Consider the following 24,150-nt stretch of genomic DNA (forward strand, 5'->3'; position numbering starts at 1 on the left):
ACGCCACAAATAGTCTTGTATTTGGTCGGCCTGATGGTAGCGACCGGAGGCGCGAAGATGGGCATGCTCGTCACTCGTGTGCCTTTGGCGTGTGACCAGAAACCCCCAAGGCGCGAATGGAGACCTGCATCACGAGTGGCTAATCAATCGAATCCTCCGTTCGCTTTGGCAGGCTTGAAGATAAGCCAACAAATACGACTTGGTTGCGTGCTTCGAAATTCGAAGGAAGACAATGTCAGGAGGACTCGGAGAAATTTGTGGAGTGAATCTGTTTTCGCGACACCTCGCACAACATGGAGTTGAGACGGAGACGATCCTTACGTGCTCTAGACTAAAATTACAAACAATCCATCGCTACCAACTTCAAGCCTGGACAACGCCCCAAGAGTATCTACACGATAAAATTACAAAATATGCATGAGAAGATCACCATCCATCTTACACTCCAGAGTAGATGGCGGTGCAGTCTCTGCCGCACTCTACGCGCTGCTCCATGCTAACCTTTCTGCCGTCAGCGAGACGGACGGTGCTCCTCGGTGTGATTTGGAATCTGTGCTCCTCTTTGCCTCTGAGCTTGCGCTCTGCAGCTTGGTCTAGAGGCTGAATGTATGTAGGAGTGTTGACGTTATTCCTCTTGCCGGTTCCGAGTTGGTAGTGCTCGTTACCACCCCAGAAGACAATGTCTCTACCCCACCAGGTCTCTCCATCGGTGTTCAAAGCTCCTGTGTGAGCGACGTTGTCCATAACAGCGGCCACGTGCTTATTACCAGCACTAATGCTAGCAAGTCTGATAGGAATAACGGCATTGGCGGTTTCATCGTACTCGAACAGCGAAGACAAGGCAGGGATCTTGGTAGGAGTTCCCTGGACGTGGGTCCAGCGGCTGTTTCCAAGCGAGCCGTAGATGCCAGCACCGCATGCAAAAGTATCGGCAGTGACCCTACCAACCCGTCTGTTGTCTGAGTTTCGAGATGCCATCTGTGTAGCATCTACAGTCAGGAAAGAGTTGGCGCCACCAGCAGCTACAGATGTGACTACGGGGACCTGTGATGATCCAGCATACAGCTTCTGCAGTGGTAGCAGAGCTGGCGTATCAACAACAGCAGACTCGGTGTTGTAGTCGAAGCCCAACTGTCCGGAAGTGTTGTTACCAAAAGCAAAGACACGGCCGTCCGTATCAGCTACAATGCTGTGATAGTCTCCGCATGCGATCTTTGAAATGTTGAAACCTCTGAGAGTGGTCAACTCATGAGGCTGGTAGTATGGACCGGTGGGCTTGTTATCCCAAGATATGCCTGGAACACCGAGCTGACCTCTAGTAGGGAAGGCGTCGGTTGCAGATGCCATTGAAAAGAGACGACCCTTGGAAGTGAGCAGCAAGGCGTGTTCCAGGCCGCTGTCAATGGACGATACCCTTTCACTGTAGCTCATATCTGACGGGACAATGGTGCGGTAGCTAATGGGAGAAGTAGAGGACCAGAAAGGAATCCAAGAGCTCTCGCTGGGCTTTGTGCCTGCAGCCTGGTCAGCAGCAGAGACAGGCAGAGAGTAGACGCTTCCAGAAGACGACAGGGCGAGAATGCGGTCTTTGGAGATTGCCAACGAGACCAGGTTCTTGCCCTTGAGAGTAGCAGTGGGCTGAGTCGTGTGCTTGGAGTAGTCGACGCCCCATTGCAACAAGTTGCCCTGTTCGTCAATGGCAACGCCAAAGTTCTTGTCCAGCTTGATATCGCGAAGCAGCTTGCCGTCAAAGAAGGTGATGCGGCGTGGCGTCTTGATGTAGGAAGCATCCGAATCGGGGGCGACGACCTTGCCGGCATTGGAGCCGCATGCATAGACACCAGGGTTCTCCCAGGACTTCCTGACCTGTAGATGCTGAGAGCTTGCCAAGTCTCTGTCCTCCTCTTTGTTTGCACCACGCTTGCGGGTCTTTTCGAATTGGATGTCTGGTTGCTCGGCAGGCGGGGCTTCGGCGTGCGCTGTACTCAAGAGGCGACCGTCGTGAAGGTAGTATTGCGAGACGGTGGCAATGCCTGCAGCAGCAGTAACAAAGGCCAATGATGTGAGGAAGTGTTGCTGTCGTCTGGCGGCGTAGGCGGGGGCGGAAAGGACTCTGGCGCGGCTTCGCGATTGTATCGAAGCTCGAGTGGAAGCCGCTCGGGCTGTCGGGAGGGCGCCCAGCTTGGGGACACTGGTCTTGGGAAGCATGTTGGAATGGTGTTTAATTGCTGGACTCGAGCAAGACCTCGGGTCGCTGCAAGAGAAAGAGTCTTGACAATCGAGCTGTCAGCTGCTTGGCTTCGATTGGCCAGACGAGTCTCTCTCGTCATCATTTGATCCCACGCACGAGCCACGCGATTGCGGGGCCAAGATCGGGCCCTGGCGACTCTCGGTGAGATCGGCCCGAGCCATGTGATAAGCGCCCGCTATCGACACCAGCCAAGCCCGCCAGCTCCAGATGAGCCACGGGTATTGATTGTTCAATGACAGCCAGCGACTTTGTGCCAATTGTCAACATCCTTTCGCGCCCAAGATGATGGACAGCGACTGGTACGCGTCGCTTGTACCGGCCAGCGCTCCGGCGTCGTCCGAAAAGGCAGCGGGCCATCGGCGACGAGCGTCTCTCCTGCAACAGCCACATGTAAGCTGCTCTTGCGCAATGCCATGGTACGTTGGCCGAGCCCTCGGCTGATGCTGTACAGGAAGCGACTCAGGCTGATGATGCTTCAGGCCAATTGCCCGCCCTCGCTGAAGAAGACGACAATTCGCTGAAAAGAGGCCCCCCACAAGCCACCCAAGTCAGGAGAGCTCGGTCCTACGCTTGTCTCGCTGCCGCCGCCGCCGCCGCCGAACAGCGTGTCCATACCACCCGTCCTGCTGCACACCCGCGTAAGAGCAGCCTGTCGTCGGCTCAAAAGCCCAAAACCCTCCTGCAAACCTCCCTCGACTTCGCGACTTGGTACGATGCCCTGGAGGACGACCTCCTGGATGCCAGCCACCATGACTACGAGCTCTACTACAATCAGCTAAACCTGTCGCAACGCCACCTCGACTCCTTGATAGAGAGCACTGACGGCGCTCTGAGCGTACTGTCGTCTCTATCCGACTCATTCAAAGCCGTCGACGACCAGACGACCGCCTTCCACGCTCAATGCGAGTCTCTCATCACTGAGCAGCGTCGCATCACCAGTCTGGCCGACAACATGAATCACAACCTCCAATACTACGCCTATCTTGAACCCATGACACGCAGGCTAAATGCTCCTGGCGCTGCCAATCTCGTCCGGGCCAAAGAGTTTCCCGACATGCTTACCAACCTCGACCAATGTCTGGACTACATGCAGGCTCATGTTCGTATTTACACTCTGTCCATGTGCCATTCGCTGATGATTCTAGCGTACCCACCGAGAAGCTCCTACCTACCGTTCCCGCTACCGTCTGCTGCTGACACGCGCCCTTACGCTGATCCGAGTACATTTCACAAACTCATTACGAGCCCTGGCTGCCGATGCATCACAACGGATCGCTGACCGCCAGCTCAATGATACCACCCAGACTGCTCTCCTTTACGCAAAGTTCCGTGTCAGCGCTCCTGAGTTGAAACAGCTCGGCCTGCAAATACAAAAGCGTGCTGTCCTACCTGCCGGTGTCGACCAAGGAGGCGAAGCCGAATATCAAAGTCTCATGAACGAGTTGTACCAGAGCTATTCGGCCACCCGCGGCCGTCTCATGTTTCCTATCATCTCTCGCAAGCTCACCGAAATGGCTTCGGTCGACAATGCTATGGGCGACTCCATTGCCTTTGCTAAGACCGCCATAGGCTTCGTAAGGGGTATATGTCTTGATGAATACGATCTCTGGGGTGATTGGTTTGCCGGAGATGGTGGCGTATATGAGTTCCTAGAGGCAATGTGTGAGCCTTTGTACGACCATCTCCGTCCCAGAATCATTCGCGAGACTCGTATTCCAAAGCTATGCGAACTTTGCACCTTCATCCAGACTCGCTTCATGGTCGACGAAGAAGACGATGACCTGGAGTATCAAGACCCAAGTACTACAAAGCGAAGCCTAGATTTCGCCGCGCTAGTCAGACCTGCACTGGAAGACGCTCAGAGTCGACTCGTCTTTCTTGCGTTGGCTGTTCTCAGGGATGAGATCGAGAATTATCGACCCAAACCCGAGGATCTCGACTATCCATCACAAGCACGCGGCCCATCAACGACGACAGCCGACGGAAAACGGGTCGCCCTCTCCGGCCGCAAGAACTCGACCAACACTACTCAAGTCAAATCACCTGGAGAAGAAGACGACGGGGCCGATATGTTCGAGTCGTCGTGGCCCACCAACGAGAAACAGGCTATGGTCTGGTACCCAACTCTGCGCAAAGCAATCTGGCTTCTGAGCCGTATCTACCGATTAGTCAATGTGAGTTGAGCTGCTTTGAAGCTGACAGTTTTTGCTGACTCCGAATTCTACAGTCCACTGTATTTGACGACTTAGCGCATAATATCGTTCACAGCACGACGGTCTCTCTAGCATGGGCGGCGTCTCAAATCTCGACAAAGTCATCACCTGCTGACGCCAATCTTTTCCTCATCGCTCACCTGCTGCGACTCAAGCAACAAATTGTCGCGTTTGACATCGAATTCATTACGCCCGAAGTCACGTTTGACTTCTCTTCCGTGACCAATACATTCTATGAGCTTCGCGAGAGAGGAGGCTTATGGAACCCAGCTGGGTGGGTAAAGCTCGCTGCTGGAGGTTTGATGCCGCGGGTAGTGGAAAACATGCTCGATGCCAAAGCAGAACTCGACGGACGCTTACGAGCAGTGATCAACGACTTCGTCAACAGCTTCGTGGGCCCCATCACAACACCACTGACTTCGCCAAGGAAGGAGCCAGGGTCAGACGCGAGTCAGGTCACCGCTGAAGTTCGCACTATTACGCAAAAGGAAGTGGTATCTCTGCGAGCCAAGCTGGACGAGTACATTCAGGACGTGCGGACTAGAGAGACACTCGTTGCGGCAGTGCGAGACCAAGTCATCCTGGCCTACGAGGACTGGATGGACAAGTTGAGCGAGGGCAAAGGCGCAGCCAAGGTTGGTAAGGTCAGCAAAAAAGGAAAAGGTCGAGAAGACGAAGTGTGGTCCAGCGAGGTGTTTGCCGAATGGTGCGAGAGAGTGTTTGCCGTGGGTCAGATCACGAGCGAGCAGGAGCCGGCAGAGACATGACGAAAGCAAGTGTAGTGAGGGGTGCACGCCGGACACGCAGTAGAAGCATGTCTAAGCGAAGGACGAGGCATGTTAAGGAGAATTCAAGCCACGAAAAACAGCATGAAGTATCGCAGGTTTAGACGTATGCAAATCATATACGATAGACGCGAGGATGCTAAAGCTTGTCCAGAAATGCGCCACAAGACAGCAAATACCAATTCCCAAGTGAGGTTAGGCGGATGGTATTTCAAGGGACTGGCAAGGGCAAGGGGTCACAGGGCTGGAGCCGACCATGTGGCTCGATATCGGGGTCACCGAAAAACAGCGGAACGGGCCAACGAGCAAACTGAATTAAGCGTGGGTACCAGAATAGGGTTGAAGAATGATGAGTGGCTTGCAGAAAGACCTTGGATGGGGGAGGGGTTTGACTGAATCGAGCAGCTCTATCGGAGGTAAATCTCGACAAGGCTGGATCGACGAGGGGAAGCAGACAGTCGTACAGCAGATGATGGCCATGTCCCGTGGGGAAACGAGGATGGTTCACATGCTTCTGTGTCAGCGGAAGACGACAGCGAAGACGAAAGCCGTTTGTGGCTTCCAACTTGTCTCGATGCGAGCGCCACATCATCTCCTCCCCAGTCGTGCAGTCAGTCATCTTTTTCTCGAAGCGGACTGTCAGGGTAGAGAGCGCTGACGGATAAGGCGGCTGGTTGCTCCCATTGGAACTCTTGAATCATCGATATCCACTGTGTTTCGCAGCAAGCATCCATAGGCAGTTGACGGAAGCGCCAAGTTGGACCGCAATCGCAATCGCACTTGAAAACGCGTCAGCGTTCCTTGAAACCCCGCGCGATTCAGCTCCTGCTCTCTTTCCTCCAACAAGTCCGACCTGCCATCGCATCCTAAGATAGCATTCCAACGCACCCTCGACGTCGACATTGTTGCGTAAACATGTCGTACTACCCCGGCCAAGGCTACCACAACCAGGGAGGCTACAATCAAGGGCCTCCCCCACCACAGCAGCAACAGCAGCAGTACGGAGGATACCCGCCTCAGCAATATCCGTCAGTAGTTTGCGCACAGCCTATTGCCATCTCCCGGCGACTGACACAGAACAGCCCGCCTCAACAAGGATACGGTGGCTACTCGAATTCACCTCAACCTCAGTACGGAAACTATGGCGGCCCTCCGCAACAGTCGCAATACGGCGGATACCAGCAACCTCCTCCTCCACAGCAACCGCAATACGGCGGCTACTCACAACCCCCTCCGCAGCATTATGCTCCTCAACAAAGTACTATCTCTTATGCTCCCAAGAGACAATACGTGACTGACCACTCCTCTATCCAGACCTTCCCAGCGGCCAGAACATCTACCAGCAGCACAACCTCCGTCAAGGCGCCCCTCCACCTCCACCACAGGGCATGCAAAACTTCGGCCATGGCGCCCCAAATGGCTACTCGTTCCAATACTCGAATTGTACCGGCAAGCGCAAGGCTCTCTTGATCGGTATCAACTACTTTGGCCAAAAAGGCCAGCTCCGAGGTTGCATCAACGATGTCAAGAACATGTCAAACTACCTGATGGAAGCCTTTGGTTACAAGCGCGAGGACATGGTCACATTGACCGACGACCAGCAAAACCCAATGAGTCAGCCCACCAAGCAGAACATCTTGCGCGCCATGCACTGGCTTGTTAAGGACGCCCAGCCCAACGACTCGCTCTTTTTCCACTACTCTGGTACGTCACCTGCTCCAACACACTTTTCGCTCTAGTTGCTAACCATGTTCAGGTCACGGTGGTCAGACAGAAGATCTCGATGGTGATGAGGAAGATGGCTATGACGAAGTCATCTACCCCGTGGATTTCCGTCAAGCAGGTCACATCGTCGACGATGAGATGCACTTCATCATGGTCAAGAATCTCGTTCCCGGTGTGCGCCTGACCGCTATCTTCGATTCGTGCCACTCGGGTTCTGCTCTGGACCTTCCCTATATCTACTCGACTCAAGGTGTGCTCAAGGAGCCAAATCTTGCAAAAGAAGCCGGCCAAGGCCTGCTGGGCATTGTTAGCAGTTATGCTCGCGGCGACCTTGGTGGTATGGCCAGCACTGCTATGGGCTTGTTTAAGAAGGTCACCAAGGGCAATGACAGCTACGAAGCGAACAAGCGCACAAAGACCTCACCCGGAGATGTCATCATGTGGAGTGGCAGCAAGGACGACCAGACCTCAGCCGATGCTTCCATCGCCGGTCAAGCGACTGGTGCCATGTCTTGGGCCTTCATCGGTGCTTTGAGAAAGAACCCTCAGCAGAGCTATGTCCAACTGCTGAATAGCATCCGTGAAGAGCTTGAGGGCAAATACTCACAGAAGCCTCAATTGAGTGCCAGTCACCCTATCGGTAAGTTTGCATCTCATGCTGCCGAGGCTTGTAACTACTTTGCTAACTCTGCTGTGCAGATACGAACCTGCTCTATGTCATGTAAACGATGATACATTGCCCTTTAATGAAACTCGCATGTCTTTCCAAGCGGATCAGTTGTAGATGGGCGCCGTTTCACTGTGGATAGGGAAATGGCCTGTTTTGATCGCCTTTTTTTTTGTATTATGATCGCTATCACCCACCCAAAATAAACTTATCAGTTACCCCAAAGACCCTGCCAAGCATTGTGCCTGCCTTAGTATCTTACTCACGCCTTGTCATCAATCGATCGCAGTTGTAAATTTCGCTGCAGTGTACACTTCCGTGCGCCAAACTCTCTTCCACTTACAGACTCTTCTCGAGATGGTACTTAAGACCATATAGAATGTCGACATTCGTCCGGCGCGAAAGCGGAGTGGACACGTCTGATTTGCAGACCACCCGTCAGTCGACCAGCAGAGATGATGACGAGCGAGAAGCAACTGAACTCGGACCTGTGCAACATGGACATCCAGACACAGTCGCGACGATCAGCAGGACGAGTGTGTTTAATACCGATGTAGAATCACCAATACCCGGTGGCTTGAGAAGATGGTGGAAATATTATATCCAGCTACATGTTCCTCACGCGACATGTAGAGATCACCTTGGTGTGTATGCAAATTTCGATATGATCCTCCCATGGTTCGCACTTACAAGCTGTGTGCGAGAGCTGAACGAAATGACTGACTTTGGAGACATGCAGCCAATGAACGAACGTTTCTGGCGTACCAACGCACATCGCTCGCCCTATCCATGCTGGGAATCGTCACCGCTCAGCTCTTTAGTCTTCAGCGTTCGGTAGATCCGGAGCACGACCCTATATTTGGATATCACACTCTCGGGAAGCCTCTGGCTGGTCTTTTCCAAAGCGCTGCAATTGTTGTGATTCTTATTGGGGGCCATCGTTTCTGGCGACAGCAAATGAACATGGCTAGAGGCAAGGTATGGGCCGGTGGCTGGGAGATCTGGTCCATCATGGCATTCATGTTGCTTGTCAGTTCCATTTCCTCTTCCCGATCCTTCTCCGAGGCACCCATTCGAAATTGCATGGTTTCGCCGGACTGACATCAGTTTTTGTGTGGCAGTTACTTGTGTTTGTATTCGGACTCTTGATCGCCTGTGATGCGACGGCGTAACGAAACCTACATCGCTTTCCTTTTCGTGGAGATGCGACAGATGTCTAAAACCTGTCCAACGTGACTAGAGAGGACAGATGTTCAGTCTCAACCAGAATTAAAACTTGGTTGGCACAATCCACTCTGTGTCTTCAGCACTGCATTCTGCTGTCGCGTCTGTCCTTCTTCTCCACTCAGAACCATACCTTTTCTGTAATCTAGATAAGCCAGTAACATGTGGCAGATTCTGGTCCGATTGACGCGATTCAGCCTCGCAATGCTTGTGAAAAGGCTGACAGGCACTATAGAGTGTCATTGTCATTTATGAGATTGTGGACCTTTCTGGGCCGTGATCGTGGGATTTCCGCGCTTATATACGGAGTACGGCTACCAATGGCAAGGAGAGACGTGGAGAAAGAGATGCCATTGGTCGCGTGTCGCCTCTCGCAGCATATGAATAATCGAGGGAACTCCCTCCTTCGCTACTCTCCGACTTTCCACGACCAAGACCCGTGTTTGGCGGGACCAATCCTGCCTCTGCATCTTTATGAGGTCGAGAAATCCTTCGCGGCCGCGAGCGTGCGAGTGAGGCACAGCACATATATTGCTAATAGACATGCATGGCCCACGAGTCGGGCGTTTCGGGTGCATGCTCGAGCGAGTCGAAAGAGCAAAGGCTCATGCATGCAGTGAGAGCATTCTCTTCTAAGCTTGACCGACAAAACCAACTGCGTCTATTTCACAAGAGTCGCACAGTTTCTATGGTGCGAGACTCGAGTATCTTTAAACGCAGATTTGATGTTATGATTAGAAAAAGCGACACCCGTCGTCGCTTGTTTTGCCGAGCCGAAGGCCAAAGCTGGCGAATCCTCCAAGGGAAGTTTTTAATTTCGACCTCTCTCATCACTCTTTCTCTCGCTCTGTGGTGGGGCGGCTAGACAGAGTTGGCCTTTTCGCGTGTTCCAGCCGCGCCAACTAACCAAACCTCCGAACCACTGGGCAGCACAGGCGAGCGCCATGGCAGAATGTTTGACGCAGAACATGTGCTTTGACGTATCCGAGTGGCCGCCTTCAGAACCGGCCACTAACGCGGCAGGCCGTGCGATCCTGGACAACACCGTACATCGTGAACGCTGAGAGGGTGAGAGGAAAGGAGAATTGGCCGTGTCCTACGCTATCACAACCAAAAAAGCGCGTTCCACGTTGCGCAACGAAGATCAATGTCTTGTTGTAGCCATGCACAAGGCACCGGCAGAACAGCGAGCTAGTCTAGTAGGCCGAGGCGAGCACCGTCGTGGTCACCAAGAAAAGGCCATGCCCGTGGTAAGTAGTTATTGGGCGGCCTTTTTTTGATGGATCTGCCACTCCAGGCTCGGTCAAGGCAACCCAACTGGTACCGCCACGGTGGTCGCCCACACGCATCTCCACAGATCTTTCTTCATCCATTCTCTTTAACCCCCTGCCTGCCAACCTGTCAGAATCTCTCGGCATATGATCTAGCTCCACAAGACTCGTTCCTGCCAATTCCAGTTCCCCTTTGACCTTCCGCTCTGGTTCCTCCAAAGCACCACCTTCAAGATTGGCTGACCTCAACCGTGATCTCACTCCTACCACATTGAGAACCCGCTTACATTGGACGCCCCCAACATCCTTCAAACCCCGCAGTTCTTAGCCGATCGTCTTGGTCTGTTTCAATTTCCATACATATATGTTTGCGCTCGCCACAGAACGGGACACGTCAAGATCGGCCTGATCATTCTTTATACATTGAGTCACTACTTGACGAGCGGCCCTCGCGCCAGAATCACGCCGCTGTCATGTTCATCAACTCAACACTGCACGGAGCGTGTATAGCTCCATTCTACGATGCTTCTTTGTTTCCTCCCGAAGGTGGTTGTACGTTTCGTGGAACGGTCTACTGTCAGGGCATACACTGATGAGTGTCAGACATCGGTGGTCGTCTTTGTTCTCAACAGAGTCAAGACCCAAGCTCAGCGTTATGTTGTCTACCTTGTCCGGCATCATATTGGGCCTATTCAGACAGTCAGTCATGCTGATAAGAGAGAATTGTATCGTGTGGCTTGCTAATCCACGACCCCAGGCTTTGAGACTCTTGGGACCGTCGCGGGTTGGCTCAATGTCGCCGGCCTGGCACTACAGTCTTTTATGCTCGTCTCCAACGCCTTCCTCCCTGCAGCGAGGACTCGGAGCCACTATCTTACACAATGTTTGATCGTCGCTGTGATATGGATCAACGTGAGTTGACTCGAAGAGATGACAAAACCAACCTGCTGACGTAAAAAAGCTCGCTTTCGTGATACCGCTAGGGGCAGAGCCTGACCAATGTTACGATGGCATCACACCAAATGACATGTTCACTTCCATGACGTGTGCATGGTCTGGAGCGTTTTTGCTGGCTGGAGCGCTTGCAGGTTCTATGTGGAGTGAGTACACCTGTCTCAATTACCATTCACCTACTGACCAGCCTAAGTTTTCATTCGCGCTTTCAGCATGCATCTCACCGTTGTGTGGGACATTGTCCCCGGTCCGCGATTCTTCTACATCTCACAAGCAGTAGGATGGGGAGTGCCGGCAGCACTTTTCACGGCTGCCATCAGCATATCAGGGGTTTCATTTCGATTTGGCAATGCTTGCCACATCAACCATGATAACTCGATGGTGACATTTTGGGGATGGCTTCTTGCTGTCGCGGGAGCAGCTGTGATTGTCCAAATGAGCACGTAAGTCCGGTCTACCTCTGAGGTGGTGATCAGCCCACAAGTCTGACACGCGAGTTTTTTAGTTTTGGATACTGTCTTCGTGTCTTCTTCAACAGTCTCTGGGAAGACAGTGCGAGGCCGCTCTCTCAAGGATCAGCAAAGAGTCTGCCGATGTCCGTGGTGAGCGCCAAATCACAACGAGCGCGGGTGATCTACCGCCGACTGAAGAGTGTGCTATACCTACAATGGCGAGGCATGCTGATCGTCACCATCGTCCTCGTTGATGTCATCTTCTTCGCAGTCGTCTTTGTCTACCTCGATAAGCTCGAGGAGTCTATGCTCCACGACTACACTCGAGTGCTGCCCTGGGTGCTATGTCTGATCGAAAATCAAGGCGACCGAAATCCTTGCTTCCAATACAGCCACAAATGGTTGATCAGCGAGCCCACTATCGGCGCCATGCTGCTCATGATTTCACTGCTAGGCATTGAGCTCTTTGTGCTACTATTCCGCTGGTCATTAATCGCAGGCTGGAAGGAGCGATGGATAGCACTGACACAGCGAGGAGGAAACCAACAAGAATTCGTATCCTTGGATGCGCGAAAGTCGCCGTTCAGCCCTGAGCCACCGACCTACGAGTTGCGCAAAATGGGAGGTCGTCTGCAGATCGATTACTCGGACCGCAAGAGCTGGGATCCGCATACCGTGCGTCCGACTCTGCCTAGCAGTATCCTGGAAGACGTGGCTACGACGCCGAACAGTCCTGCACCGATATACTCGCCACCGCGGCAAAGAGAGCGACGCTTCCAGCAACAACGAGCAGAAGAAGAATCAGAGCAGTCAGAGGAAGACATTTCGCCCATGACACCGCTGGACCAGCAGCACAGAAGACACACACCTCCGATATTGACGAGGAACTTCTCCAGTCTGAGAATGTCGACACGACCCACGCATCACGAAACCACAATGGACTGGGATCCATCGAGCTCATTTGCAAGCAGTGATCCTCAGAGTGCATTTACGAGCAGAGGAGGCAGACACATGACCACGCCGTCGTTACCACCGCCGACCGAGTTTGAGGCGAGACCGCTGTCACCGCCTGGCCAGGCTTTGTGAAAAGAGACTGAAGGGCTGATGAAAATGTAATTTTGTGCATATGGGCTGGATCTCATCGCTTCATTGTCATGCTTTCTTTCTGGTATTTACAGTAACAAAATGTCAAGGAGCAATCCTGCTGTTTCTCTCTCTCTCGAGTCTGATCTGAGTCAGGCAAGAACGTGATCGGCAGAAGAACAATGACCAACAAAGTGACTCACGTGCACGAGTGAAAGTAGGGAGTATGTACTCGACGAGAGAAACTTCTTTGTTGAACTAACGAATGTTTTACCAAATCAAGAACTCCCCTGACCGAATATTGCTAGAAGCAATCTTCCACCATTAATTACACGAATCCATGAGCCCATCCATCATATATCTCGTGGTGAATCTTTTTCATATCTGCCTGCCATCACTCATAGCTCTGCCTCGCGCGCAGCCCTCACAGGAACCCGTCCGTCATTTCTCTTCCGGCGTGACTCGAGTTGGAACTACGCAACATCAATAGTCCTTGTTGATCCCCTCGACAGGACCGGCATAGTCGTATTTGCCCTTGAACTTGTAGTAGAAGATTGCAGCAATCCAGGTAACGCCGTAGATCAGAATGGTCCAGTTCATGTTCTGTGCGTCGGGATGAGGTCTGGAAGGGAAGAAGAGCAAGACCCAGCAAAAAGACAAAAACACCACCGCGGTCAGGTTGATGGCGAGACCCCACTTACCCAGGCTAAAGCGGCTGGGCAGAAGAGCCTCCTTCATGATTCGCTTTCTAGCCATGCATCCGATGCAAATGATGTACGAGGTCAGGAGTCCGACGCTGGACAGACTGAGAATGACGTTGAAAGCTGTGCTGGAGCCAATGACAATGAGCGAAAGGAGGACAGTGAGGACCACAGTTACAGTGCAAGCGTTGAGAGGAATGTCCATGCCAGGTCGAACCTACAATAGTCAGTTTGCTATTCTCAGCATGATATGGGCGCACGTGACGTACTCTGCCGAGGAATGCAGAAAATGGCAAACCACCGTCTCTAGCGAACGCGAAGAGCTGTCTTGAAGTCGTCGTGACTTGGTTGATGGCAGTGAAGAACAGCAAAACACAGACAATTGCGGTAAGACCCGATGCACCGGCCTTTGATCCAACAGCATTGTAGAAGACCTGCAGATCTTATCAGTCCGGCCCGTGAGCATCAGTCATGTGTGATGACTTACCTGGATATAACCCTGACCGAATTTGGTGTCAAGAACAGACTGCACAGAACCTCCCAAGGTAAACATGAGTGTGATGACAGTAACAAATCCCAGAGCATAGTTGACGACCGCAGTAGCAGCCATGGATCTCGGGAGGACCCATGATGCATCCTTAAGCTCTTCCGAAAGATGGCAAGCCGAGTCGGATCCGAGGAGAGTGGTGAATGGAGACAGGATACCGATCAATGTTGAGAGCCCCACGTTTCCCCAGCCCATATTGTCGCTGAACTCTGTAAAGACTTTCTTCGCAGGAGTTCTCTCAGCCATGACCCAGAGCACGATGAGGATGGTGAAGAAACTGAAGAAGAAGAAGAGCAACATGAACCCCTCGAGCAGAGGTAGTTTCTTAACCGCAACGGTGTTGATGAAAATGCAGATAATGACGATACCAATAGTCATGAGCGCTGCATGCCACCCCGGAAGGGTGTAGCCTTCGACGTTGAGTGCGATGAGGCCTTGGATGTTGAGTGCCGGAGTGTAGGCGCTCGCACACATGGCGGCCTGCCATCCCAAAACACACATCCATCCTAGATACAGTGTGTCAGCGAGGATCACCGAGTCTTGGTGCGAAGCTCTACTTACCAACTATGTATGAAAGGAAACGTTGGTACTTGGGAGGAGCAAATTCACTGACCCCTAGTTGTTATGTCAGTCGTCAAACTTCTTTTCGGCACAAGGTGAGACAGATGTACTTACAATGGTATTGGCCGCCGGCCGTGGGTGCCATCGATGCCATTTCCGCCATGGAAAGCATACAGAAGAACATCCCTATGGCGACGATGAGGAACATCCACACTCCTCCGGCCATACCGCCGTTGGCAAGAGTGACATTACTGGAACTGACGGTAACAGTCAGTTTCTGCGGTAGGTTCGAGTGGCAGGAGGCAACAGACATCAAAGCGACCACCCAAGCATTGCCTAGCAAAAGACTGAATCCCCAGATGGAAACGAAACGGAAGTTACGCTATGGTTTGTGAGTATGCCAGTCGTTATGCGAACAGTTCGACACTGACTCTCAGCTCTTGGAGCTTGCCCATACGACGCATGTCGTAATCATCGTCCTTTGTGCCGCCCTTTGTTGCCTCGACGGTCGCTGCATCCTCGGCTTCCTCGATCTGGTGCTCGAATGAACTGGCGGTCTGGACGGACGAAGAATTCTTGATACTATCCATCTCAATGGCGGTGGAGGACATGTCGGAAAGGAGATGTTCGCGCGAGCAGTCGACCAAAGAAAACGTAGTATGGGACAAACGTCTTGTTGGAGTTACACACCGAGTTTGTACTCGGAAGAAGACAGGAAGCATGCAAGGATAAATAGGACAAGACACTTCCTCAGTGGATTGTGTTTCGGCGGCAACTGCGAAAGGAAGGAGCTGACGGACGGCAGATCTGCGCCGAGCGAATCTAGCAAAATGGCACCTTGATAGACGGCGCAAGGGTTGCTGCAACTACCCACCTTGCATCCCAGCAAACCACCGAGTCGTCGTGTTACGAGGGACGCAGACTAAAGACTCACCTCGCACGACTCTCTGCGTAAACGGACGTTGCACACTTCTGGGCGGATGTCGGTTGATTCTTTGTACACTGCAGCATCGCCTTGAAATGTGAAGGCCGAAGTGCTTTTGAGCAATCGCCTTGCTAGGTTCGTCTGTCTGTATATCACTTTCTGTTACCTGGTGGCAGATGCAAGGATTCTGCACTGCTGCGAAGCCATGGCGCCATTGTGCCTGTCGCGGACCAAAGCCAGGTTGACGGCGGCACTGTTTGACTAGCAGACCGAGTTGACGGTCTTGTAAACACCTTGCAGATGATGCTGCTTCAGCGAACCGTTTCGGTTGCAAGAGGTTGCAGATTTGACAACGCCAAGCTGTGGGCGACGTCCTTCCGAGGGTACACAGCAGTTTCCCGACCTCGATTCTGCAGCACATAACCGGGAAGCCGTTTCCTCTTCTTTGCCATCAGTCATAGGAGATCCCATCGAGGCGCTCAGATATTACAAAGCACTTCCGACGATGCATCAAGTCAAGGCTAGCTCAAAGATCCAAAGGCTACCGGTACATCTGGCTGAGAGGAACACGACCTCAGCATAGAGCATGACTTGCATGATTTCAGTCTCTCGCTGACATTCTGTCCGACCGTCAGTTCTGCTGAGAAGATGTTGTGGCTCATTCTTCGCAATCTCACCTCACATGGCGGACTGTTCCCAGGACTGTGTCGTTGGCTGTCCTTTTTCTTTGGGTAAACGCCCGTGATACCCGACGTTTCGTTTCTCACCTTGCAGGACGAGCGCATGTTTCCGAGTTGCACAAACAGCCGCTTGTTCATCCATCCTCAGCCCTCGCCTGACCCTCTCAATGGACCGTGTGATATATGGTCCAGACATTGTCGTTAGGGCGTACCCCTCTCTTGGACTTTGCTTTTTGAATTCGCTAAGAGCAGTCGGAAGGCTTGGTTACCGGTGGCCAACTCCTCAATCGGGCGCACCCCCCAACACAGAAGTCTTTCAACTATGGCGCGGTTCGCTGACGGCCTTCCCGCTCATCTCTGGATCGCAGTCCTGATATCACTGAGTTACTCATGCTTCACTGGATTTCTTCGGATCTATGCAAGAGTCGGCTATTATGGAATAGACGACATCGCTGTTGCTGTTGCTCATGTAAGTCCTCATTCTTGGGCGTCGTGCTGGGACACGCATTATTGTACCGACCCAAATGGACCTCATCTGGGACAATCGTCTTTCGAGACGAGAAAGCATCCACAGCTCTGCAGGATGTGATGGCATATGTCTTCTGACACGAACATAGGTCACGGCGCTCGCGCAATGGGGCTGCTTGATTGTAGCACTGAACAATGGTCTGGGGAAACCAGAGGATGTGGTTCAAGCTGAGCACCTGACGAGTATGTCTCGAGTAAGTCTCTTCCATGTATCCCGTCAAGCGAGGGCTCTTTTCACACAAAGCTAGGCGGTCGTTGCCAGCCAGATACTCTTTCTTCTTACGATGGGAGTAACGAGTCTCTCCCTAACGCTGCTCATGAGGAGGATATTCTCGACGAATACAAAACACAAACTTGGGTCGTATATCCTGTTGGGAGTCATCTCGGCGTGGCTCGTTCTTGCAGTTGCTGCTGTCAAGTCGGATTGTCCCTCAACGCACATACTCCAAGGGCAGGAACACACATGTCCCAATGATGTAAGTTTGTACACTGTGGCCACTCCAACGCTGCTGACCAGGGCAGATATATCGATGGAGAGCTATCCTTGCAATCACGATTTGCATCGAGGCCGCTGTAATGGGCCTACCTATCTATCTTGTCAATCAGCTTCGAATCAAAGTCAGCAAGAAGTTGCTTGTGGTATCTGCTTTTGCATATCGAATGCCGTATGTGTTTGTTTCTCTTACCACACATATCAATCGCTGACGCATTTTCAAGCATGATCGCCTTATCTCTGCTGTACTTGAAGGCCTACAGCGAAGCAGTGCGATCCGAAGATCGAGTACAGCATTTTTCGAAAGTCGTCATCTGGCAGCAAGCCATGATCTGTTACAGCCTCTTGTCAGCAACTCTGCCGTTCGTCCAAGCTTTCATGCGCGGGTTCACGACAGGCGGCACGGCCTTTGGCAGTATCATATATGGATCTCGCAACAGTCGTTCCAACAGCTCTGGCGACACATCGAGAAGCAGATCGCGAAACGAGTCGTTCACACCACAGTTCTTGGGTCGAACGAGGACAGTCTGTCGTGGAGCAGAAAAACAGGTCAACAATGAAGCTCATCGTGCATCTGGTGGATCGCAGGAGTTGATCGTCCGACGAGAAGTCACAGTGGCAGTTACTCAAGGTTGAAGGCTGTTGATCATCTTTCACGCAACAACGGACGGACATATTGGAGCCTCGTATTTACGCATACATAATGACATGTTTATTATTTGACCCAACCTATTCCGATGGCAGAGCGGCACGCAATGCACGAGGAGAACGCGCCCAGCCTTTTCTGGTGTCACAACCAAGACGAGAATGCAAGTCCTCCAACACTCGTAGAAATGCATGTACCACTTCTTCATGATCAATGCAAAGCCAGAAGCGATCTTTTTGTTTGTCGAGTGCAGAAAATCGGGGCACCACAGAGGACAACCTGAATACTTCAAGGCAAGGGCGTATGTATCTCATGCAGATCGCAAATCGGGCAGGTGGTTCGAAACAGGCACGCTGCATGCAAGTGGCTTGCATCGCCACGTGCCAGACGCATGTCGAGGCTCCATGCATCTTTTGGTTGTGAAGATGCATCTATTCCATATTGCAGTATAAGCATTGGCGAATCAAAACACGCAGGGAGCCAAACTTCCTTCTTTACTTCTCCACATCTCACTTCTAGCCCTGGAAGAGTGGTTGTGTTCGCAGGGATCCAGACATGTTGTGTCTCGTTGCCACGCACTCCTCCCTGCCACGCCCACATCTACTGTACAAGCCACCGCATGCACCAGACTGTTTTGAGCTGCAAGGCGTACGAGTGAGTCGTTCAGTATCGGCATTGAGTAAGCCGTTCGGTATCGGCATTAAATACGATAGATGGACTTTGAGGCTCATTGTCTTCGAATATTCCAGGGCGTAGTCGACATACTGCCTCGCTTCTATAGACCTAGCCACCAAGGCCCTTCGTCCTACATTGTAAGCGCTTGGTGGCTCTCTGTTCTAGACGCGGAGAACCAGGCGCTGAAGATTGGCATCCTTGCCTTCTTACCTCATCCCCTGCCTCGATTGCCCGAAGCTGTGAACATGAGGATCCGGACTCCGATAGCTTCGTGCAAGTATACATACTTTGTGGCTCAGTATACACGATAGAGAGTCTCACTTGCACGCCGAGGTTGTGCGAGATCATCAGTGTGTATGTTCAAGTGCCGGCCTTACGTGAGACACCTTGCTACACATTCTTCTTGCAGGTCACCGATCGGATGTTGAGGTATTTTGTCATGTCATTAAGGTACTCTTTTAATCAGCAGCCACGTAAAAGCGTTGAGCAACGTCCATATCTCGAAATCGGAGTCAAGCCTTATAGAGCAGGGGTGTCTGCGAACAAAGCCTTGGAGAAGGCTTCAGGGTATCTTCCACCAGCGACCTCTGCCTCTTCACAAGCCTTGCGGATCTCGTTCTTCTCCTCGGAAGTAAGCTTGACGTTCAAGGCTCCGAGGTTCTCGTCGACACGGCTGAGGTTTGTAGTGCCGGGAATGGGGAAGATATCGTTGCCCTGAGCCATCAACCAAGCCAATGTGATTTGAGAAGCAGTAAGACCCTTCTTCTTTGCGATCTCGGTGATCTGATCGACCAGCTTGAGATTCTTGGGGAAGTTCTCGGCACTGAAACGAGGGGCGAAACGACGGAAGTCGCCTTCCTCAAAGTCGTCGGGAGATCTGATTGAGCCACCGAGCATTCCGCGTCCGATGGGAGAGTATGCAACGACGGCAACGCCCAACTCGCGGCAAGTCTTGAGCAGACCGATCTGCTCGCTCTCAATGTCGAGAGAGAAGGGCGAGTACTCGATCTGGACTGCTGTGATGGGAGCCACGGCATGGGCACGTCGCAAGCTCTCGCTGCTGACCTCTGATAGACCGATGTACTTGATCTTGCCAGCCTCCTTGAGCTCCTTCATAGCCTGGACTGTCTTCTCGACGGGTGTCTTGCCATCCAGACGATGTGCGTAGTATAGGTCGATAGTTTCAACTCCCAGACGGGAGAGCGATTTATCGCACGCCTTCTTGCAGTATTCTGGCGAGGAATCGACAATTGGGTTCCCTTGTTCGTCTCTCAAATTGGCAAACTTGGTGGCGAGGAAGATGTGCTCGCGCTTGCCAGGGTTGGCCTTGAACCAGTTTCCAATGAGGTCTTCATTGTCCATGTACATGTCTATTCGCGGTTAGCCAAGATCCCATCTCGATACGACAAAGGGTTGATTACCTGCTGTGTCCCAGAAGAGTTCACCCTGCTCGTACAGTTTGTCCAGCACGGCAAAGCGCTCCTCATCAGGCTTGGGCTTGCCATAGAAGGCCGACAAACCCATGGCTCCGTAACCCATTCTAGTGACATAAGGTCCGTTCTTTCCAAGCTGGCCTGTAGGCAGCTTGGTCGCGCCAACGGCTGACTTGACAGAATCAACAACTTGCTGCATTTTGGTTTATGTAGATTCTACGTTAGCTGGTGTGTGTTCGATCCAGACGGTGATCAGTCAAATGTCGTCGTGGTGATGGTGATATATGTTCCTGACCCCTCAGAAGAACGAGTACCGATGACGCACGTAGCGGATTTAAGGAAGCTGCGTTTCCGCTTACCCCTGCCGCAACAACAGCTCCACATCGCATTTGTCATCGATTCATCGGATTCATACTTACGGAGTTTTAGCTTGATAATTCCCTATATCCGTTGACCCAGCGAGAAATGTTTCGAGCAACTGATTGCCATATATTTACATGTTCTACACAGGCTATATACACTGTCAATTGTAAAGACGCAAGGACTCCATATCAACAAAGCCTCTGCTAAGAGCAGTAGCAGCTCATCTAAACTCCAGAAACACCAATGCTGAATGGCAACAAATAACAAAGGTCCAGCCTCTTGCTCCAACCTGGGTATCTCGATCGTAATCCTGGAGGAAGATGCTAAAACAAAACAAAAAGAAGAAAAGGTCGTTGAAACATTTGTCATGATGCAGATGACGTTCATAATGGGCATGCACCAGGCGAGACAGCGCTATCGTCAGATGCTTGACGTTCGCGCCATTCCGTCTTCATCTCGCCAGCACTCTTTCTGCGTATGCTGAAGAAGCTGAGCGCTCGGCTGGCAACACTGCTGTTTGAGCTCTCAGGAAGGGACTCGTCACTGATTTCGCTGGGGTCCTTGAGAGGGTCGCAGAGAGCGCGAGCGAGTGGACTCCAATTGAGGAAGAAAGGTAGTAGAGTGGCACCTGCGAAGCCCGCAACCGCGACGCACATGGCATATTGTGCATTCTGTGCTTGTGAAGCCACATAAGACAGTCCAGGGAAAACACTGCCACCAGAGACTGCAGCGATCAAGACGACGCTGCCATCTTTTGTGTATTTGCCCATGCCGCGGATGCTTTGCGCGAAGATGAGGGGGAAAAGAGGCCCTTCAAAGAAGAAAACCATAAGCACCATCGCTGTAGCGGTAGAGCCTGTGAAGTTCATAGCCAGGGCTGAGAATACGATAGTGCCTGTGAGGAAGAAGACAAGCAGAAGTCGTGGCTTGATTATAAATCCGGCGCCTGCAGCTACAAAACGAGATACGGCGAATAAGGCATGCCCTATCGCGTTGTAATTCGTTTCGTTGAAGGTGGGAGCCACGATTCTGAGGTAGTTGTCGAAGGTGGTAGCTATAACCTCCTGCGCCCCTACGTAGCAAAACATTGCAAAGGCACCGGCGGCAAGCGTGTACCAGATGACTCTGAATTTGCCGATAGTGGCATAATTGGCGTTGTCCATACGCTCGCAGGCTTCTTCAAGCTCTTTGTCGGAAGCCTCTGGCAGTGGAACGTAGAAGAATGCGACCGCTAGTGCAACCGTGAAAAGCGCGATCCCGAGGTAGGCCCACTGGGTATTGATCAACGAGGGAGCGTCATTAGACTGCCCAAAGAGAGCCTTCTGGGCGATGAGTGGTGCGACCACAGTTCCGATAGCTTGGAATCCTTGACTGAGGTTGAGTCTTACTTCGACATACTCCATAGGACCGCAGAGTGCGATAAAAGGATTTGCCGATATCTCAAGTGTAGACAACCCAAGGCCGACAATGAAGTTGACGATGACGAATGTCGGGAAAGACACCAGAACAGCAGCGGGCCAGAAGATCAGAATTCCACACGCATATATACTAAGACCAATGATATAGCATGCTTTGAATCCGTAATGCTTCAAGGCCAGACGACCAAAAGACAATGGGCCCAAGAGATAACCTGCGAAATAAGCGCTGTGTATTCCCACAGACTGTGATGTTGACATGTGAGAGACTTCCTGAAACTGCCTGTTGAGAACATCCAGAAGACCATATTCGAAGCCCCATATGAAGAAAAGCAACGTGACCATGATGACTGGGAACAAGGACTCTCTCGAAGTCATGTGAACGAAGCTCTTTCGATTCTTGAGATTGACAAAGTCAAAGAATGTAGGTGTGTCTGCACTGGTGTTTCTCGTGGAATTGGTCAGCATGGTCTGCGAGCGCTCGAGCTTGTTGGTTTGCATATCCGGGGTAGTAAGAAAGTCTATCATGTCCATGTTGCCCTCTTCAACAGGTTCTCGAGATGGCTGTGTGGTGAGATAGGCCGGATCCGGCATTGATGGAACGCGTTGAGCCATGGTCATGTCAAAGGTAGGCGAACGATCGACCGAGGAGTGCTTTTCCGTGACATCTCCTTCGTCACGAAGAAGATGTGGCATGAACCTGGACACCAGAGGCTTCAAAGCTGGAACACAGGCACACATGATGCCGACATTGACCTCGATGGCAGACCACATGAAGGAATAAGATGCATACCACGAGAAGTCGGTAACGTCGGCATCGCGTCCGGGACTGTCGTCCTTCTGGTAGTTGAGAATTTGGGTGAGACGATATGTCGAGGCGGATTGCAGGTATGCGATGCGGACAATGTCGACGATAGCGACAAACAGTCCAAAACCAAAAGTGATGACAAGAATAGTCTTCTGTTTCCGAGGCAGCCGCATTGAAGTCAGGATGGGCATGGGCAGGAATAAAATGGCAAGATCTGTTATGATGTTGACGGGCGCCGAAGAAAGGTAGATGGTAATGATGTCAGTGCAGTGGTGAACAGCTGGTACCGGATATCTGAAGGCAGCTCCGACAGGAGTGCATTGAAAAATTGTAACGAGGGTCAGAGCAATTCCGGCAGCGTTGACGACAAACAAGGTTGCTATGGTGGCCCATCGGAAAGTCCTGTTGGTTCTGGATAAGCTGAGATAAAAGACAAGGATAGACGTCTTCTCGGCCATCAGTGCAGGGTTGTATAGAACGGAGAAGGCGTATTGTGATCGCCTGAGAGAGCCCTGCCACGAATCGAGCACGTTGTCCTCGTGTCGACCGAGGCCGACAAAGGAGCCGTAGCAGATGGAGAAAGACAGGCCAAAGGCGAGCAGCTTTGCGTGCCGTGGTCAGCGATGGCGCCCGGAACAAGCCAAGATATACAAAACTCACCCAAGCGGCAAGAATGAAATAATCATCCAGGAGGACTTTCTTGACAACTCCAGCACGAGAGGCCAAACGGGCAAAGACAAAAACAGTGGAGCAGGTGATCATGGCGACGGTGACGGCGAAGACGGCACTGCTGCGCGACTCGTAGCCACCGCCACTTATGGTCTTGGCCTCATCTTGAAGTTGGGTCGACATTTGGAGAGACGAGTGTGCGGAAAGCGAGCGGTCGAGAGATAGATCAACCCATTCTCCAGAGTGGCGGGCGACGGTTGCAATGAGAGTCGAGTCCGTGATAGTAGACGCGGGCCTGTCCTGTATGTGTGTCTATGACGAAGCCTTCTCTTGCGACGACCCTTTCGCTCCCCGCGAGTGTTTGATGAGGCAATGCAGCAGTCGGATCCAGGAGAGGCAGTGGTTTGCAGGATGTCAGGGCGCGAGGGCAGGCGCACGAGCGGGGCGACACGTGGTTTTGATCGAGGTTGGTGCAGGTGGGTTTAGGTAAAAGGCAAAGGAGAGAACAAGGACGTCTCTGACTCTCCTTCTCCCCGTCGCCCGCTTGTTCCGACGAGTGCTGCCACTTTTCCCCAGATGATAAGATTTTGGGATGTGGAGACTCGAGCCGGCGAGCGGCCATCGGCCTGTTAGCTCGCCTGCCTGGTCTTTTGACGTGCATGACTGACCGCAGCCACACTCTACTCATCCGTATCCTGCTGCCCCTCCAAACTTGCGGTGAAACCCACCGTGCTGCCAGTCTTCACTGTCACCTACACATCAGTCCTCGGACGTGCCATGTCCTTGGCCTGACAGTCACGCGCTCCTGTATCATTGTCCCCAGAAAGACCTTCGCCCGAGTCTTGACCGCGTCGCGCTTTCGCAAGGCCAGCCAAGGCTTCAACCGCCATTGACGTGTTGATCGCCTGTTTTTGTGATCGTCTCCGCCCAATTACACGGCGCCCTAAGCGAGCTTTGACCGTCCAGCCCCGCGCGCGCCTGAGTTGCTCCCGCTAACTCCGGCTCAAAGCCTGGCGCCTTGCAGATTCTGAAGAACTGAGATTCCTTTCACAGTCGTCGTCTTTCTGCCTATACCGCTCGG

General features: G+C 52.3%; 9 protein-coding genes across 9 annotated transcripts; 5 read left to right on the forward strand and 4 right to left on the reverse strand.

The window, feature by feature from the left end:
• Window positions 1–438: 438 nt before the first annotated feature.
• On the reverse strand, window positions 439–2,208 carry M436DRAFT_36671 (mitochondrial protein-like protein Fmp25; the record flags this gene model as incomplete). Its single annotated transcript, XM_013576442.1, has 1 exon — window positions 439–2,208. One exon carries the CDS (start codon window positions 2,206–2,208, stop codon window positions 439–441), a length of 1,770 nt encoding a protein of 589 aa, XP_013431896.1.
• Window positions 2,209–2,533: 325 nt separating this feature from the next.
• On the forward strand, window positions 2,534–5,231 carry M436DRAFT_77362 (Sec34-domain-containing protein; the record flags this gene model as incomplete). The annotated part of the gene is made up of 4 exons (XM_013576893.1): window positions 2,534–2,641; window positions 2,703–3,350; window positions 3,397–4,425; window positions 4,479–5,231. The coding sequence occupies 4 exons, from the start codon at window positions 2,534–2,536 to the stop codon at window positions 5,229–5,231; spliced, it is 2,538 nt and encodes an 845-aa protein (XP_013432347.1).
• Window positions 5,232–6,637: 1,406 nt separating this feature from the next.
• Window positions 6,638–7,699, forward strand: M436DRAFT_35276 (peptidase C14; the record flags this gene model as incomplete). The annotated part of the gene is made up of 3 exons (XM_013576193.1): window positions 6,638–6,953; window positions 7,006–7,614; window positions 7,674–7,699. 3 exons carry the CDS (start codon window positions 6,638–6,640, stop codon window positions 7,697–7,699), a joined length of 951 nt encoding a protein of 316 aa, XP_013431647.1.
• Window positions 7,700–8,020: 321 nt separating this feature from the next.
• M436DRAFT_36404 (uncharacterized protein) lies at window positions 8,021–8,742 on the forward strand (the record flags this gene model as incomplete). Its single annotated transcript, XM_013576386.1, has 2 exons — window positions 8,021–8,285; window positions 8,381–8,742. The coding sequence occupies 2 exons, from the start codon at window positions 8,021–8,023 to the stop codon at window positions 8,740–8,742; spliced, it is 627 nt and encodes a 208-aa protein (XP_013431840.1).
• Window positions 8,743–10,609: 1,867 nt separating this feature from the next.
• On the forward strand, window positions 10,610–12,121 carry M436DRAFT_36007 (uncharacterized protein; the record flags this gene model as incomplete). Its single annotated transcript, XM_013576312.1, has 6 exons — window positions 10,610–10,688; window positions 10,740–10,835; window positions 10,894–11,048; window positions 11,098–11,236; window positions 11,284–11,533; window positions 11,596–12,121. Coding segments are annotated over 6 exons (1,245 nt in total), but the record flags the coding sequence as incomplete, so codon positions are not given.
• A 987-nt stretch (window positions 12,122–13,108) lies between these two features.
• On the reverse strand, window positions 13,109–15,024 carry M436DRAFT_68681 (amino acid transporter; the record flags this gene model as incomplete). The annotated part of the gene is made up of 7 exons (XM_013576747.1): window positions 13,109–13,543; window positions 13,596–13,760; window positions 13,814–14,379; window positions 14,435–14,488; window positions 14,549–14,691; window positions 14,746–14,816; window positions 14,866–15,024. 7 exons carry the CDS (start codon window positions 15,022–15,024, stop codon window positions 13,109–13,111), a joined length of 1,593 nt encoding a protein of 530 aa, XP_013432201.1.
• A 1,337-nt stretch (window positions 15,025–16,361) lies between these two features.
• M436DRAFT_59471 (uncharacterized protein) lies at window positions 16,362–17,696 on the forward strand (the record flags this gene model as incomplete). Its single annotated transcript, XM_013576589.1, has 5 exons — window positions 16,362–16,508; window positions 16,657–16,761; window positions 16,816–17,043; window positions 17,090–17,232; window positions 17,285–17,696. The coding sequence occupies 5 exons, from the start codon at window positions 16,362–16,364 to the stop codon at window positions 17,694–17,696; spliced, it is 1,035 nt and encodes a 344-aa protein (XP_013432043.1).
• Window positions 17,697–18,900: 1,204 nt separating this feature from the next.
• On the reverse strand, window positions 18,901–20,013 carry M436DRAFT_34815 (Aldo/keto reductase; the record flags this gene model as incomplete). The annotated part of the gene is made up of 2 exons (XM_013576111.1): window positions 18,901–19,751; window positions 19,803–20,013. 2 exons carry the CDS (start codon window positions 20,011–20,013, stop codon window positions 18,901–18,903), a joined length of 1,062 nt encoding a protein of 353 aa, XP_013431565.1.
• A 547-nt stretch (window positions 20,014–20,560) lies between these two features.
• On the reverse strand, window positions 20,561–23,252 carry M436DRAFT_34928 (MFS general substrate transporter; the record flags this gene model as incomplete). Its single annotated transcript, XM_013576127.1, has 2 exons — window positions 20,561–23,002; window positions 23,061–23,252. 2 exons carry the CDS (start codon window positions 23,250–23,252, stop codon window positions 20,561–20,563), a joined length of 2,634 nt encoding a protein of 877 aa, XP_013431581.1.
• Window positions 23,253–24,150: the final 898 nt, after the last annotated feature.

The sequence above is a fragment of the Aureobasidium namibiae genome (genome assembly GCF_000721765.1).
Source record: "Aureobasidium namibiae CBS 147.97 unplaced genomic scaffold scaffold_1, whole genome shotgun sequence".
Classification (NCBI taxonomy): Eukaryota; Fungi; Ascomycota; class Dothideomycetes; order Dothideales; family Saccotheciaceae; genus Aureobasidium; species Aureobasidium namibiae.